The following is a 16,468-nucleotide window of genomic DNA, read 5'->3' on the forward strand; positions in this document are numbered from 1 at the left end:
ACAGGATTAAACCCTATTCACTAATTAACAATAAAACCAAACTCAGCTTCCGTTTTAGCTTGGTTGCTACACGGTTGTCCAGGCTAAGCCAGAGCTGCACATTCAACCTTAAACAGCTCCATTACAGCTCTCTGAATGTCCCCTACTGTTATTTGAGCATTTCTCTATTAGAAATAGGAGAGGCATGAATCCTCTTGGCATCGTCGACCCTGTACACCCAGCCAGGTGGTTTCTGCTGAAGTTGAAGTTGGGCAGAGTCAAGTAGCCAAAGTACAAACAAGTACAGGATTACCTTTCAGATTTATTTGACCCAGAACAGCAGAAGAGTACTGTAACCAACAGCACAGGTCAACCAAGCAGAACTGTACTAAAACAACACTGCTAACAATACAGGACATTGATTCCACCAATCAGGCTCCCCCCTCAGCCACCTCTTTTGACCTAAGACCAGGATGGAGGACTGAGGTAGCAGATACTGTTACTCAAACACAAAGAAAAGAGAATTAATACAAATGACAGAACAGTGCCAACCAAATGTGCATGCCTCATATAGTGTTAAATGTGCAATAAACAAAACCGTGAAACCAAAAGTCCTGTGTTTTGTTTGTGCAAAGACAATTAACAAAGTTTGATACAGATGAGAGAGTTGTGAAACTATAAATCTATCTTTTAGATTTTTATAATGGGTGTGGTGAGACAGGATGAAATTCGTAGCTATCATCAAATACATGAAAATACAAATAATCAAGGCGAAGCCCCATCACGCAGCTCAACAAAACTAGTGTGAGGATCAGAAAAATGTCATTCAAGAAACACTCCCATTAATGCTTCCACACAGTCTAGGATGTAGATGTAGAGGTCTAATCAGGTTAGACCATAGACTGTATATAAAAAGAGTTAGACTAGTGAACACACTTGCAAAAAAGACAGAAAGGCTAAATGAATAATGAAGGAAAATAATACACACTAACAGCAGTTTTAGCTCAAATAAATTGTAACAGCAGGACACTGTAGAAAGTTATTTAGATACATTTAAAAGACAAGCGACATTAATTTAAAGACATTAACTTGATATTAACATTGCCAATAAAAACACCCTATTGCTTCAATCTGTTAGCTACTGCAGATGGTCTGTGGGGTCCTTTCTGAAGCTCTATTGCAGTAAGGGTTGATTTGCCCATACCGAACAAACGCGAGGGACTTTCCCATTATCCGCCCAAATAATCCTGAAGTGTGGTCTATGAAATAATCAATCAAACATGTTTGTTGCTTACAATAATCTGCTAATCTGGAATACTGAGAAAAACAAACAGCCAATGAGAGCAAGCTGAACAGGAAACGTCAGCAATCAGATGTTGCATATTTTTCAAGCTTACTAAAAACTGTTTTCCAATTTACCTCCCGCTGCAAGATGTATAAACCAATTTAATTTCACCTTCTCAGCCATGACTTCATCCATAGTTGGTTTTTGCTGCAGACCAGAACACACATAAGTTTCTGTGAGAGCCCAAGTCTCTGGCGTCACCACTGTCAAATTGTTTCCTACAAACAGCAAGTGTGTGGTCTTACAATCTGGCCAAACGTCTCAGGTGTGCGTTCTGAAGATTCAAATTTTGAAAACCAGTTAAATCTGTCACCATGACTGTGGTTTCCCACATTTTAAAAATCTTAAAGAGTCTAAAATCCTCTATTGTGCAGGAATAACTCACTTGATTGACTATAGACTTGAATCAGTTGATGTAATGTTTTAAAATGAATGATTTCACCAGTAACAGTTTCCAAGTCACTATTACAGTAGCTGCTTGCCCACTTTAAAACCACTGCTATCAAAAGGGACCCTTTTGAATAAAAATCCCTTTCCCCACATGGAGCCCACAGTCAGCCCACATGGGCTCATGTTATTGAACACATATGGGTCTCATCCAGTCCACATTTAGCCCACATTTACGGGGCACTTAGTCTACCCATTTCAAGTGTATTGCACTTGTCCACATTTTATCCACATGGGTTGCACATGTGCACGTTGACTGAGAATGATGTCTTCATTCATATGAGTGCTGTAGATCAATTCCTCCTTATGGAGGCACAAATAAAAATGGCTACTGGCTATATCTGTGCTGTAGTGTTGGTAATAGTAGTTTCCATGAGCAGGATAGAACTGTGCTGAACAGATCAATTTACCAGTGTATATTGTTTTTTTTAAAATATACTCTGTATTAACACTATGAACAAGTCCATTGTTGAAATATGATTCCATAAGCCCAACACAAAGAGGATAAGGTAACAGGAGCAGGGAGGAGACTTTGTAAAACAGAGGTTGTGGCAGCTGTACTCTCCTCAGCTCCCTGATCCTCCCCTGTCTTTAAAGCCAGGGCCAACACACTGTAGCCCTCACTGCCATGTTTATATTCCTGTTTCCCCATCCCAGCACAGCGCTCACATAGTTATTTTCTTTGACCCAGCCTTGTGGTCGGTGGAACCGTGTTTGCGCAGTAAAACGAACACAGAACACGGCAGGGCCGTGCGCCATGTTGCATGGCACAACATGAACTATACAAATTGTTTTACAGGGAAGAGGAGGACGAAAGGACAGTGGGGACGGAGGAGAGGAAAAGAGAAAAACACTGTCAGTAAATTGGGCTTTCTATGTTGGACTGTTGAAATGAGGTCCTTTTAATTTGTACACATGCATACAGTTCTTATAGTACTGTGTGTATTATGAAGTGTGTGTCTGTGTATTTTAAAGAGATGCATCTGAACTGTAACAGTACACCAGCAGAAAATATTTCTTGGGCTGACACACTTGTTGTAGTTCTCACTTAGCTGAGCATGTTCCAAAGATGTGCACTGTTTTAACAACACATAACATTAAGGTGAAAGGTGCATGGTTTGGTTTAAGGCAAATGCAACACAATTGTAGATCATCATGTGTAACACAGAGCAATTTTCCCTCCAATAACAGGAGGAGAATGGTTACAGACAAACCATCCTCCAGCACTGACACAGCTCTGTGGAGACACTATGCACGACAGCCTCCATTTGCAGTAGATGGAGATTTGAGTTTGAAAAATCAGCAATGCTCTTCACTGCACTGGAAACTTTGATTCCCCACAGTGTGGATATTCTAGGGGCCAGGAACTACAGCTGATGAAATAAGAATTTAGACTTTTGTTCCTCAGCTTGAAAAGCACAGAGGGTCCAGTTGTGGACAGGGGATATACGTCTAGTGACCCCTTGAGGATGGGATATGAATTACATCCCACAACATCACTGTGTTGCTATTTGAGCCCTACTACATGTGGAGATAAAATATATATACACTGTAGTCAAAATAATAAATCTTCTTGCAAAGATGCATATGCCTAAGCATTTCATAGGACATATTCAGTTCAGTGTGGACATTTTAACTTTGAGATTGTAGCAAAACACAGATCTGAAATTTCTCAAACTGTTGAACATATTGTGATATTTCTACTGTACAAATGTTGTGATGATGAGATGTGGTCACCAAACACAATCACAATTTACTTGCAATAAATATCATAAGGCAATTTCAGTTAGATGTGACCAAGTTTTAGTTATGAAGACTTTGAGTTTGATGGTGAAAGAAAGGAGGGAAAGGACAGGCGTTAAAATGCCCAAATTGCAAGGGTTCAAAAATAATCTTCATAGTTATATGACAATGGCAAAGCATATGAGCTAAATCTGAATCTTTCATGCGTTAATCAAACTTTTTTTTTGTTTTCAGCTCTGATTTAGCCACGTCTGTCTGGACTGAGGCCGACAGCTCTCCTACAGAGACATGTTGCTCTGGTCGGTATGGAGTGCATTATTACTACTGACCCCACTGGAGGCTGCAGAGGAGGAGGACGATGTGCGAGCAGGTCGGGATGTCACAGAGAAAATCCAACACACTGAAGCGGCCATGTATTATACACCAGAGTGACCTTTTGGCTGCAGTTTCAGTTTAAATGCATGAAATATTCAACATCACTTTTTGATATTTCAAATTTTTGAGACCATAGTGTTGGTTGATTGTGTGAGTGTGTGTGTTTGTGTGTAGGCTGCAGCACAGCTGTCAATGACCTGGTGTATATTGTTGATGGCTCGTGGAGTGTCGGATTCTCTGACTTTGACACGGCCAAGCAGTGGCTTATCAACATCACCAGCCAGTTTGACATCAGTTCCCACTACACACAGGTACTGCAAACTGTATTATTCTGTATGCACGTCATACTCAACACATTCATTTCAGGGCACATACTTTATTTACCTGTACACATTTAATTTACCTGCCAACTGAGATTGTCATTTTCATTGCAAACACATTCAGCTGCAATTGTACTTGAACACTATAATATCTTTTAAAGGTCTTCGTGGCTAATCTCTTAGTTATCATCTTGATATTTCCTCATGTTAAATACATGACATTTTTGACAGTATGGTAAATGCTCTGTATTTATATAACAGCTTAAACAACTTAAAACAGTACAGTAAAGTTTTAACCCTTTTTACACACACATTTAGACAGTGCAGCCATGTGCAGCACTTTCTCTGTCAATTCAGTAAAATTTTACTCAAATTAATTGACTTAGCAGCCATAATATTAAATATACACTCAGGCATGCAGAATAGAGAAACCTAGGATTGAACAGCTGACCTTCTGTTCAGTGGGCAACAGCTGCCCAGTATCAGTTGCCAGCTTCAGTGAAAAACATTTTACCCTTGCACCTTGTCCTGCTGTATCTGTAGCTGGCTGTGATCCAGTACAGTGACACACCTCGATTGGAGATCACTCTGGGGACACACCAGAGCGGCGCGGAGCTCATTGAGGCCATACAGAGCATCACCTACCTGGGCGGAAACACACAGGTAGGACAGCACGTTTTCTCTGATCGGTGCTCACTAAACAAAAGGTGATTGTGCGTTTGAAGCCATGAATCAGACGCGATGGAATGTCCTTAGATCTGCGTTCTCTGTGGATGCATGCAGAAAAATGCAAAACACTAATTTATTCACATTTTTCCTGGTTTTCTTTTTCTTATGTGAGCTTTGTCTGATGGATTTATCATTTCATTAAAAATAAATTGTACTGTGAAGCACCATGTGACTTCCTCTGTGACAGGTACTATATTAAATAAACTTTAAATGAAATGCTTGATTAGCCTAATATAGTAGTCCTAATAGTCCTAATATAGAAAATAGAATAAAAAATACTGTGTTAACACTGAAAACTGTCACATGCATTCACATTGGGGGCGTGGGGGGTAGCCACTGAGGGTTGCTGACTTGGTTTTCTCATAACTGGTAGCCTGGGGCACCTGCATGCAGAGTGGTGGGAGAATAAAAACGATTTTACTCTCAAAATATATCGTAAAATATCCTATAAAAATGTTCACTACACCCAGAACTCCATCCACAAAGAAACTAATAAAGTTGAGCGCTCTGAGGCTGGTTATGGAGAGGCAGGCAACACTTAAGTATGGTCCACGAGTGCCAGCGTTCGCTTGCAGCAGGTGCAACAAGACCACACAAGCAACACCACAAGCATAGGATTACTCAATAAACAAACAGACTTGCTAAATTTGCTTTATGTAACATGCTCTTTGAAAAATAGAATACTGTACCCTTCTCTTTGATTGATACTCTCCACTTCCAAGTAGATTTAAATAAGCTTTTTAATGTGTGTATACAATTTAATTTGCACTCTGTGATAATGCGGTCAGTGGCTGAGAACTGATGAACAGACAAGTTCACACATGCCATCCCTCACAGCATCATGGTGTTTTTCATTCACTGTTTTTCTGAATGACTTGCAGACTGGAAGGGCCATTAAGTTTGCTGTTGACCACGTCTTCGCCGCATCTCAGCGAGCCAGCCAAGTGAAGAATCGCATTGCTGTGGTGGTCACTGACGGAAAATCTCAAGATGATGTGGTAAATACTGTATAAAAGCTGTTGGCTGAAATGTTTGCAATATGTATTTCATTTTTGTGATGTTTGGCCTAAATTGAAAAGCCTCTTTCTCAACCATCAGAGGCCCATTTGTTGTTTCTTAGGTAGATGCCAGCATGGAGGCAAGAGCCCAGGGCATTACAGTGTTTGCAGTCGGGGTCGGCAGTGAGATCACCACCTCAGAGCTGGTATCCATCGCCAATAAACCATCATCCACCTACGTCCTGTATGCAGAGGATTACACCAACATTGACCGTATCCGAGAGTCCATGGAGCAGAAGCTATGTGAAGGTCAGAATTTTGAATCGGTGACTTGTTAAATAAAAGTGTTTTTCTTCTCCTGGAGGGAGCTGATCTCCGACTCTGGTGAAAGCCACTGGCTATGAGCCTGAGTGGGCCTCGGATTGGATTATGAGTCAAGTCTTTAGAGGTTTGGGTCAGGTTTGGTCAGGTTACACATCTCATAAGACGATCTGCTGGTGTTTGAGATAAAATCTGGTTCAGAGTGAGTCTCACTCAACAGCCACAGTCCACAGTGCATGCCGAAGTGTCCTTGGGCAAGATGCTGAACCCAGAATTGATCCTAATAGATGCACTGTATGAATGTGTGTGTGCATGGGTGAATAGAAAACTGTACTGTAAAGCTTTGAGTGGTCATCAACACTAGAAAAGTGCTATATAAATATAAACCATAACCATGTAACTACAAATTTCAACAAAAGCCATAACCATAGCAACACACTAAAGCTGTGTCCTTATGATAGCTGCAATCAAAGTCATTATCAACAAATGCCATTAATATTAATTATCCTCTGTGGATCACTGTAACATTGTAATGATCATAATACCAATTTATGTTCAACTTAGCATTTATCATTCTCAAGCTGCAGTGGAAAGCAGTGAATAATGTTACAGCAAAACAGTGCAACATCACTATCTAGCCTAGCACAGGGTTTGCCGTCAGAGGTAAGACAAACTACAGTTATTACACAAATACACGCAAAGCAATGAATTCAGTTATTTTTCAGCACCTAACCTGCGCTCGATGTTTTAACAGCCAGTGCAGACAGATGTGGCTCGGCCCCGCTGTTACAGCTGCAGTCGGTCTTTATAAAGGAGGCTTTTTCTTTTCAGAGTCTGTTTGTCCAACAAGAATCCCAGTGGCCTCTCGTGATGAGAAAGGCTTTGAGCTGATGGTGGGCCTGAACATTCACAAGAAGGCCAAGAAGATCCCTGGCTCTCTGGTTTCTGAGATAGCATACGCTCTGACTGCATCCACAGACATTACTGAGAATACCAGGTAGCAACAGTGCGATCAAGTCCTTAACAATTTCTTATGCTTCATATATTTTGCACCAATTATTGTTCAATTTTTCATTATTTTGCTCCATTTTCATACCAGAGAGATTTTCCCAGAAGGCCTCCCTCCATCCTATGTGTTTGTAGCCACCCTGCGTCTACAGGGGTCGGCTACAAAGCTGACCTTTGACCTTTGGAGGGTGCTGTCAAAGGATAAGGAGATCCAAGCGGCAGTGACACTAAGTGGAAAGGACAAAACTGTCACCTTCACCACCTCTAGACTAAACGAAGAGGAGCAAAGTGTCATCTTTAAATCTGGATTTCAGGTTTGTATAAGGACTGAGTTTCATATCCATACCTGACCAAGGACAGAAAATGCTCTTTTTCCTAATTATTCATAATTTTGATTACATTTGCTTAAATACCTGATCTGTCCCTCTGTTGGTTACTCAGTATTAAGTAGCTCAACAAACATGACTGCACCTTCACCTCTGAACACAGTTCCAAAGACTATGAGCCTGGTGCTGTAAGGGTAAATCAACCAAATTAAAATGGACAATACAAAATGTACATTTATGGTACACAAAGGTATATTATGACTTTTGTGAGAGCAGTCATCCTCTTACCAGAAGGTCGGCAGTTCCAGTCATTCCCACTCTGCATGCTGAAGCGTCCTTGGGCAAGATACTGACCCTAAAAATTGACCCTTCTTATAGAATGGTTTGTATTTATATGGTTCTTTTCTAGTCTTGATGACTCAAAGTGCTTTACACTACACTTTGCCAGTCACCCATTCACACACACATTCATACAGTGCATCTATTAGCATCTATGGGGCAGTTTGGGGTTCAGCATCTTGCCCATCGAACTGCTGACTTTCTGGCTGAAAGACAACCGCTCTATCCCTCAGCCACAGCTGTTGACTAAGTGCTGCACATGGCCAAAAATGTATCAAGGCTAGAAAAGTGCTATATAAACACAGACCATTTTACAAGCCAAAGATAGCTGCACAACTCGGAACTGGTATTCTTCCTCTGATTTTTTAAGGTTCACATGTAAAATATCAGAAAAACAGAAAGTGTATCAACTTTCCAGACATTTCATTTCATGTTTTGCACATTATTAGAAGTTTCAGTATACCAAGAGACGGGCTGAAAAAAATGCTGTTATGCAGTTATGTCTTTTGCAATTATTTATTGTGATTTCTCATATATAGCACATGTTTTCTAAGCAATTTATGTATTTTTCTATGGAATTGAATGTCTGGAAAGCTACTTAAGTTACTTAAATGGTTTTATATGCGTAATACTGATATATTGGCCTGGCCAATTATTTGTCTACTTCTACTTTTAAGTCCATGCAGGCAAACATTTTTACCACAACAGCGTAGGTATATTGGTTAATATCAACTGTGTCATGTTCTGTGCTGTTTGTTATTTTCCTGCTGTGCCACTAAAAGGATTTATTGTGAGGTGAGTTTGTCTCTTCCAATCTCGAGTTTCCTTTCGTGTTGGTCGCTGTGAATGAACCTGACTTGTGAGGAGCCAAGCTAGTAATAGTTTAAGCATCATCGCCTGTTGAGTTCAATTTACAGCCGGCCCGGTGAAGATGTAATGTGATGGAAGCCAGCAGGAGGCTCAAAGAAAACGTTTCCTGTGCTAAACCACTGTATTTACCTTGTGGAAACCAGTTGGCTGATTTGTAATACTTGGAGAGCATGCCTCTTCTTCCATGGCAGCACAAGCTAATAATACATCCTGTTGGACACGTCAAGTTGTTTTTTACCAAAGGTATCCTCCATCCTGACACACACCTAGAACTGTAGAGAGGAGAGAGTTGTAATTATGTTAAGCTTGTGTTTGATTTGATTTGTTTTGATGTGGCACGAGGCATAAGCCTGAGATTTGTCCTTTTAGAAATGATGGCTGTGGCGTAGCCTCCGATGAAACAATAGCTGCTCTGTCTCTTCTCTCTGTCTCTATATGGTTTACGACTTTAAGAGAAAAAAAGTGATGGAAAAAGAGCTCTTGGTCGAAATGACTCTGCAGTCCTAACTATTTGTGGAGCATTTAAATAACACATTTAAAAAAAATTAGTCGGGATGAAACACATGCATACAACTGCCAAGAGAAATGGGAGGCTGAGTTAAAGATTTGACAAGATGATAGCTATGTTCACCTTTGCTCATGAATGAAAGCTGTTTCAGTCTTGAACATGAATAAACTCTCTGTTAATGTATCTTTATATTTGAAATATTTGTTCCTTCTTTCAGAATTTGTATGACGGAAAATGGCACCAGCTCAAAGTTGTAGTGAGGCCACGCAAGGTCGCCAGTTTCCTTGACGATGAACTGATCCAGGAAGTCATGTTGGAACCGGTGCAGCCCATTTACATCAATGGGGAGACGCAGGTGGCTAAGAGGAGAGGAACAGGCCTCACTGTGCCCGTGAGTACACAAGTCATACCTCTAAATAAAACTGCGGACGAAAGTTCTGAGTGCCCTGAATTTATTTATTAACCAGGGCAGGTGATCATACAAAATGGTTTAAAGCACTAAATAGTAGAGAAAAGGGTGGAAAAACTCTAAACATATTGTTGACGTTTGCCATATGATGATATTTTCCGATTGTTTTGACTCAGGTGGAGATTCAGAAGCTGCGTCTGTACTGTGATCCTCACCAGAGTGAGAGAGAAACTGCTTGTGAGATCTACTCTGTGGTAAGAGCTCCACCGTCACCAACCTGAATCTACACAGGTCACATGTCAAACTTAAAATTCAATGTGTTGCTGCGTGTATGAGGCTACAAAGATAGTAACACACATTTGTCCTGTCTTTCTGATGGTGCACAGGATGATGAAAGGGTGAGTGCAGTTTCCTGTTTCTCTCACATTTTGAATCTGACTTATTTAGCCACAGGGGAAATGCAAAACTAGAGAACTTAATAAGATATGAGTTGAAATGATAATTAAAGTGTGACCTTTTTATTTCAAGTGTTACAAAACATTTATATTAACATAATAACACGTTTAAACATTTTTTTTTTAAAATCAGCTGGTTATTATGATCTGATTGTGTTTTTTTTAATCCTAATGAATAAAACACTGACTGTCTGTGTGTGTTTCCTCAGTGTCCTCTGAACCGCACTGCCCCTGAGGAAGAGGCCGACTGCAGTCACTGTGCAGTTGGACCCCCAGGGCAGCGTGGCCCACCAGGCCGCATGGTAACACATACACATACACACGTGGACATACGTGGACACACACAGTTGACTAACCAAAACCTTTCCCATTTGTCTTCACCTTTTTGTCCCCATGTTGTTTTGCAATAATGCATTTGCTCCACAGAAGTCAGAGGTTATTACATACACTAGTAGTTATTCATGTACAGACTATTTATCACGATGGAATATGTAATTTGGAGAGGGAGGGAAGACCACAACTTTGTCTCGAGAACTAGAAAACTGCCCATACATACATTTCTTCCATCAAATTTCTTCTTCCAATCATCTTTAAAGACTTAATAATTTATTGTAATATAATTAATAATTATAATAATAACTCGTATTAATACTCACTTGCAATGACTCACAGTAAGTATTTGTTTATCCAAGGAGGGTTTTGGAATCTCCAAATGTCCTTTTGAAGCTTCTTAAAAAGCAGAAAACTTAGACTTGCAATACTCATGGCATGTATGACCAGTAAGTTGTTGTGGTTAATGTTAAAAGAACTTTCTAGAGTAATTGTCCTTTTAATGACTTACTGATAGTATTCAATGAATCTGTCATGTCAGGTATTTGAACATAAATCAAACAGACATTGGACAAAAGTGATAGTTAAGGGTAAAGAGTCAAAGGATCATGAAGGTTACTGCATTTCACTGTGAGGGGAACATAAATGTCTGTACCACCTGCCATGGCAATTCACATAAATGTTGTCAAGACATTTCACCCTGTGCTACAAATGTCAGCCTCATGGAGCTTAATGAAAAGTCAGTTAATCACAAAAGTCATTCTGATTTTATGGAAGCCTAAATATCTATATATCAAATTTTATGGCTATTCATCCGATAATTGAACAGACTGTCGGACCACTCTTGCCATAGATCCAGGCCACCAGCATGGCTATTGAAATGTATGTGTGTTGTTATAATTCCGCAGGGTTTCCGAGGAGAAAAAGGAAGGGAAGGACCACCGGGACCTGATGGTAAGCCTGTAAGTGCCGATCAGTTCCTTCTACTGTACCTTTTCACCTCTTCGTACTGCTGCCACCAGTCTTTGACATACATGCTCATGTTGGAATCAGTGTAAATCGTCTCTGTCCTCAGGGTAAGGACGGGAATCATGGGGCTGCTGGGCCTCCTGGATTAACAGGGTTGAAGGTAACACGCCTGCACATTACCTTTAAACAGCTTCCAGCTATTCGCAATTTCTTTTTGGATTCAGCTGCTCCATATGTCATCTTTACATTTCCATAATTAGTTTGTTGAAGCACCGATGTGAGCCTCAGGAGGCCAGAGCTTGAAGACTCCTTAACCTTTGGTCTAACTGATGATGTTTGTTTCCTGGTTTAACTTTGAGAAAGATCAGTTTTGAGCTTTGCCAAGTTTAATTGGTAAACAAACATCAATCTGTGTCTTCATGTCATGACCATTGACATGCACTGAAAACCAAACTGCTACTTAACACTTTTGCACAATTATTACTATTATTAAGACCTCCCAGGGTTTCTTGGTTGTGTCCCTCACAAATATTGATTATTTTTCATCAAATGATTCTCTCTTCCTGTAGCAGGGTAAATCCTCTCAATCAATGAATCCAATTTTGACATCCTCTGTCCTTAACCCTCAACGAGAGAAAGAAAGAAAAAAAAACTATTAACAGCTATTTGGTCATTTCTGGAATAATGCTTCAAATTTCCAATTTTCCAGACTAATTGATTTTTAAAGTGATAAGACGACTTGTTCAGTTCAGTGAACACTTAGTGACTTGGCTTTTGAGTTCTTACCTATTGTCTTGACCTGGCTTGGCAGGGTGAAGGAGGTCCTGTAGGACTGACAGGGGAGCCTGGTCTAAAAGGTGACAAGGTAAATCTTTAAAGCAGTGGTTGCATCTGTACTGTGGCTTTTTTGATCTGCAGCCAGTACTGACAGTCAACTTATGCTATCAATGTTTCTCAGGGAGACAGAGGGCAGCCGGGCTTAATCGGAGAACCAGGACTCCCTGGACCCAAGGTGAGATTACAATTTGTAGACTATGAGCCTAACAGCAAAATTGCACACTGAGCAAAACTGAACTTAGCTCCCACACACAAGACTTTATTGTTAAGGACAGCCAGATGCTTTTAATAATAATAATAATAATTTAAGGTTTGAATGAATATTTAAACATATAAATGATTATATTCAACCCAAATTGTAAATTAATGAAAATCCTATTTATTCCATACTAACTAGATCTGTAAAGAGTGAGAGGTCCAGGTTTATTTTAGTGACATCCAACTGTGGATGTGGTACTTGGTGCTATCCCTGTCAGATTCGTGATGAGCATTGTGGGAATTTGGCGATATGATCTCCTGTCAGCTACTTACTACTGAACCATAAATTGAGTGTGAACGTGTGACAGAAAATCTCAGCATATAGAAGCACTGTGTACAGCTCTTTGAGTTGTCAATGAGACTAGAAAAGTACAGTTTCAATGCAATCTATTTACAATTTACCATAATGGTATTTTTGGGACAGTGTTATTATCACTTCTAATGACCCAGTTAACTGAATAATTTAACCACCAATTCACAAAGCATTCAAAGTGGTAATCCGGGTCCAATTATCAAGTATTTTATTTTTATGCTTATGTTTTACATAGGGTCTTCCTGGAGAGAGGGGTGAGGCAGGACCTCCGGGAGAGGCTGGATCAATGGTAAGATCTAGTTCTGTTTAACAGTCAAAGTGAAAACCTAAACATGTGTAGCCCGAAAGATGCAATAATTCAAATGAAGTAAAGAGAACATAACTGAACTGTAATTCTGGTGTTTTGGCTCCCTGCGTGTGTTTGGGATATCCAGAGTTGCCTCTGAAACAATTTAAGTCAGAAAAATACTGTGATAGTGTTGGATTTGGCTCTCACTGTGTGTTGGTTCTCCAAACAGGGGGAGCCAGGACTACCAGGCACCGGTGGACTGGTCGGGCCACCAGGAACAAAGGTCAGTGTGGACTGTGGGAGATCACACATCACACTAAATGTTGGACATCTTGTGCAAAAAAACACAGAAATCCATTCTCTATGCTGCTCTAACAGCCTCCACTCTTCTTTCTTCAATATTTCTGAACCTGGACCCAAAAAAATATTTTTACTTAACCATTAAAACAACCCCAGACCAAAAGTACATAAATGTCGTGCAAATATCCACATACAGGGATACCCACATATATGGTTCTTGTTGTTTTCCTTTCTACCAGGCAAACATTGGTTGCTACTCATTTTACCTTAACATCAAAAAAGACTTTTACAAAAATTAAATTCTGTGAAAAATACACACCAATGCTTGTTTAATCTGAAAATGAAATTGAAAACAATGCAAAAAATAGTTTGTTTCTGAAAATGCAGTATAGTATACAATGAAGTACAAGTATAAAGTAATAGAAGTTCTAGTTTTCAAACACCACTCTGTAATTGCCTGACTGTACTATATTATGAACAATAGCCTTAAAAGCTACACAGGAATTTTAAAGCTGTGCCATTGTGATATCCACTGCTTTTCTTTGCACACTGGTACACGGAGGGGAAAGTGAGCAGCTTCCTGTGTGTGAAAGTGAAACAAGCCAGCCAACATCCTCTTCCATGTTAGACATAAAAGTATCAACCTCAGCGTTATGTCACACACAGTAAATCTGAAAACTCTCTCCTCTTGTCAGTTAATGACACTGACACCGCTGCAGGAGTGTGGCCCGTGTACACTTATATGGGATGTCCCCAATGTGGTGACTTGAAAAGAGCAAGTGGCTAAATGAAAGAGCACAGGCTCACATGTGCAGGCAGGCGAGCACGCCCACCAACTACAAGCGCGTGATGCTATTTTGAGTCCCCTCTGAAGTCCTCTGAGCGCTCCAGCAGTTTGACTCGCAGCCGCACTGCTCAGTAATTTAGGACTCTTCCTGTTATCATAATAAACTACTTTCCCCAAGAGTCTGGAAGTGTTCTACACCAACGGGAGGGTGGTGGTACACAGGGAGTAAGAACACAGTTGGTGTCCATGTGTGGACTTGTCAGGGGGGTTGTGATGGTGTGTGTGGACAGTTAGTAAGCATCTACAACTGTTGTGTTACTTTTGAAAGACACAAACCGAATGATAACCAACTTCAGTGTGTTTCTCTAAAACTCACTAACATGTTGAAAATGGTACCAATCTCCTTATTCAATTCTCCATCATGACATGAATATGCACTCCTTCCCAAATACCTTTTGTATTAAAACATATTTTAGTAAAAATCACCCAGATAATTTACTGAACTAATTTATTCACAATTCTAAAATTCACATTAATTTCACAATTCCACATTAGCTCATCCCACTGATAATAAAGTGCGTTGAATGCTCTCTGATGTCCCAGTGCTATATGAACCTCACACGACTTCCCGCAGTAGTACGTAAGTGCATAAATGGCTGGTAGAAATGACTTGTGTATAAACCAGAGAGACAAGGTTGTTTGACAGTAATTAAAGGATGGTGAAAATTATTGGCTTTATGCAGGAAACTAACTGCCATGGATACAGTCATTTACCAGGACTTTCCCCTGATTTCCTGACATGAACTGCTTATGGAGATGGAGAGTAACAAAGAATATATATATATAAGTACTTTACTTGTAATGTAAATGACTTAGCAACATAGAAAAAGGACATATTTCTGGACTACCTTTTTACCCACAACAGTTTCTGGCTGTTTAAGATATGAAAGAAAATGTTCTGTTGGCTCTGTCCCATTTAGTTCCAACATTAAAACTCATCTTATTTCATTTTCAATAATAATCCAATAGTATAATACATAAAATCTAATTAAGGACTTCTTATCGCAGAGGAGTATTTTTGTATTTTTCATATTCAGTCAGATATGCAGCATTGTGCACCTTGATAAAAAACCCTCATACCTATAGATAGAACCAAAAAGAATATGAATGCATATTAATTTGGAGCTGTCCACATCCATGGGCCCATGACATCATGTCTGTGTCTAACTAGTTAAATGTCTTGGCTATGTCAAGCCACTGCTGCTAAAGGCTTCGTCTTATGATTCAGCACATAGATCAACACAAATCCTGTTGAAACTGCAGGACCACCAGATGATCGACTTTCCTGGAACAAGCTGGTGTTGATCAGACCTGAGTCACATCACTGACTCCGCAAGACTAACAAACAAGCACAATTTCTTCACCGCAACAATGTCAGGGTACATTAAGCGTCTTAATGATTTACAGGAAACCGTCTGATGTTTACAGAACACAGCGTTGTGTGCTGTAAGGGCTAATTGGTTGTTGGGTATAATGTTAGGGTTAAAAGGGCACAGTTTAAATGCAGACTTTTGCCCAGATTGTCAGACGGCTGTTAGGTGAAGTGGTGTTCATGGCTGCTACAGGTTTTGGTGAATTCTGGGTTTCAGTGCGTTATTATACACACAAAGGACACTTTTGACACTTCATAGCATGATTTAATCCCATGAGATCCCACACTGACTTCTTTCTCTTCCTCTCTCCATCTTCTCCTGTTATGACACTGAAAATCATCATTTGGTGTCGGATGTTTTCAGGCACTAACATTTTCCAATGCGTTCCCCAAACTGGCCCGTTATGAATAGCTGCAGCACACATACATATTTTAGTCACACTTATTTGAGGTACTTTGGGTACATGTTAGTTTTTCTCTAATATTTGTTGAAGTCTAACAAGGACATTTACCTTGGAGCAGTCTGGATATAAATACACGAGAGGTGAGCTGAAAACACGTCTAACAAGGTCTCAGTTCAGCTCCAGCACGAAAAGTCAACTGAGCAAAGACACGATATCTTTCTTAAGTGGAGTGAAGTGAATCTGGAGCATGTGAGGCTGAGTTAGTTGGATCACAGCTTCATCAGAGAAGACTGTTGGACAAATAGTCATGTTACAGACATTGTCAGCTTGAGGACTCTATTTGCATTGTTTCTGACTGATAACAGTATTCACTGTTT

The 16,468-nt window shown here is 40.0% G+C and overlaps 1 protein-coding gene across 1 annotated transcript in view; it reads left to right on the top strand.

Annotated features, from left to right (window-relative positions):
* Positions 1-2,568: 2,568 nt before the first annotated feature.
* The window catches only part of LOC109638412 (collagen alpha-1(XXI) chain-like), a 61,299-nt gene continuing 47,399 nt past the window's right edge, over positions 2,569-16,468 (top strand). Inside the window, exons 1-17 of the mRNA XM_069513108.1 lie at positions 2,569-2,626; positions 3,749-3,884; positions 4,064-4,200; positions 4,753-4,872; positions 5,820-5,936; positions 6,059-6,245; positions 7,089-7,254; positions 7,357-7,579; positions 9,526-9,699; positions 9,894-9,971; positions 10,382-10,474; positions 11,411-11,464; positions 11,578-11,631; positions 12,283-12,336; positions 12,430-12,483; positions 13,115-13,168; positions 13,398-13,451. Coding sequence (XP_069369209.1) covers positions 3,803-3,884; positions 4,064-4,200; positions 4,753-4,872; positions 5,820-5,936; positions 6,059-6,245; positions 7,089-7,254; positions 7,357-7,579; positions 9,526-9,699; positions 9,894-9,971; positions 10,382-10,474; positions 11,411-11,464; positions 11,578-11,631; positions 12,283-12,336; positions 12,430-12,483; positions 13,115-13,168; positions 13,398-13,451 — 1,701 coding nt within the window. The 5' untranslated portion in view covers positions 2,569-2,626; positions 3,749-3,802. The remainder of the gene's footprint in view (positions 2,627-3,748; positions 3,885-4,063; positions 4,201-4,752; positions 4,873-5,819; positions 5,937-6,058; positions 6,246-7,088; positions 7,255-7,356; positions 7,580-9,525; positions 9,700-9,893; positions 9,972-10,381; positions 10,475-11,410; positions 11,465-11,577; positions 11,632-12,282; positions 12,337-12,429; positions 12,484-13,114; positions 13,169-13,397; positions 13,452-16,468) is intronic.

Source organism: Paralichthys olivaceus, chromosome 17 (genome assembly GCF_024713975.1).
Source record: "Paralichthys olivaceus isolate ysfri-2021 chromosome 17, ASM2471397v2, whole genome shotgun sequence".
Lineage (NCBI taxonomy): Eukaryota > Metazoa > Chordata > Actinopteri > Pleuronectiformes > Paralichthyidae > Paralichthys > Paralichthys olivaceus.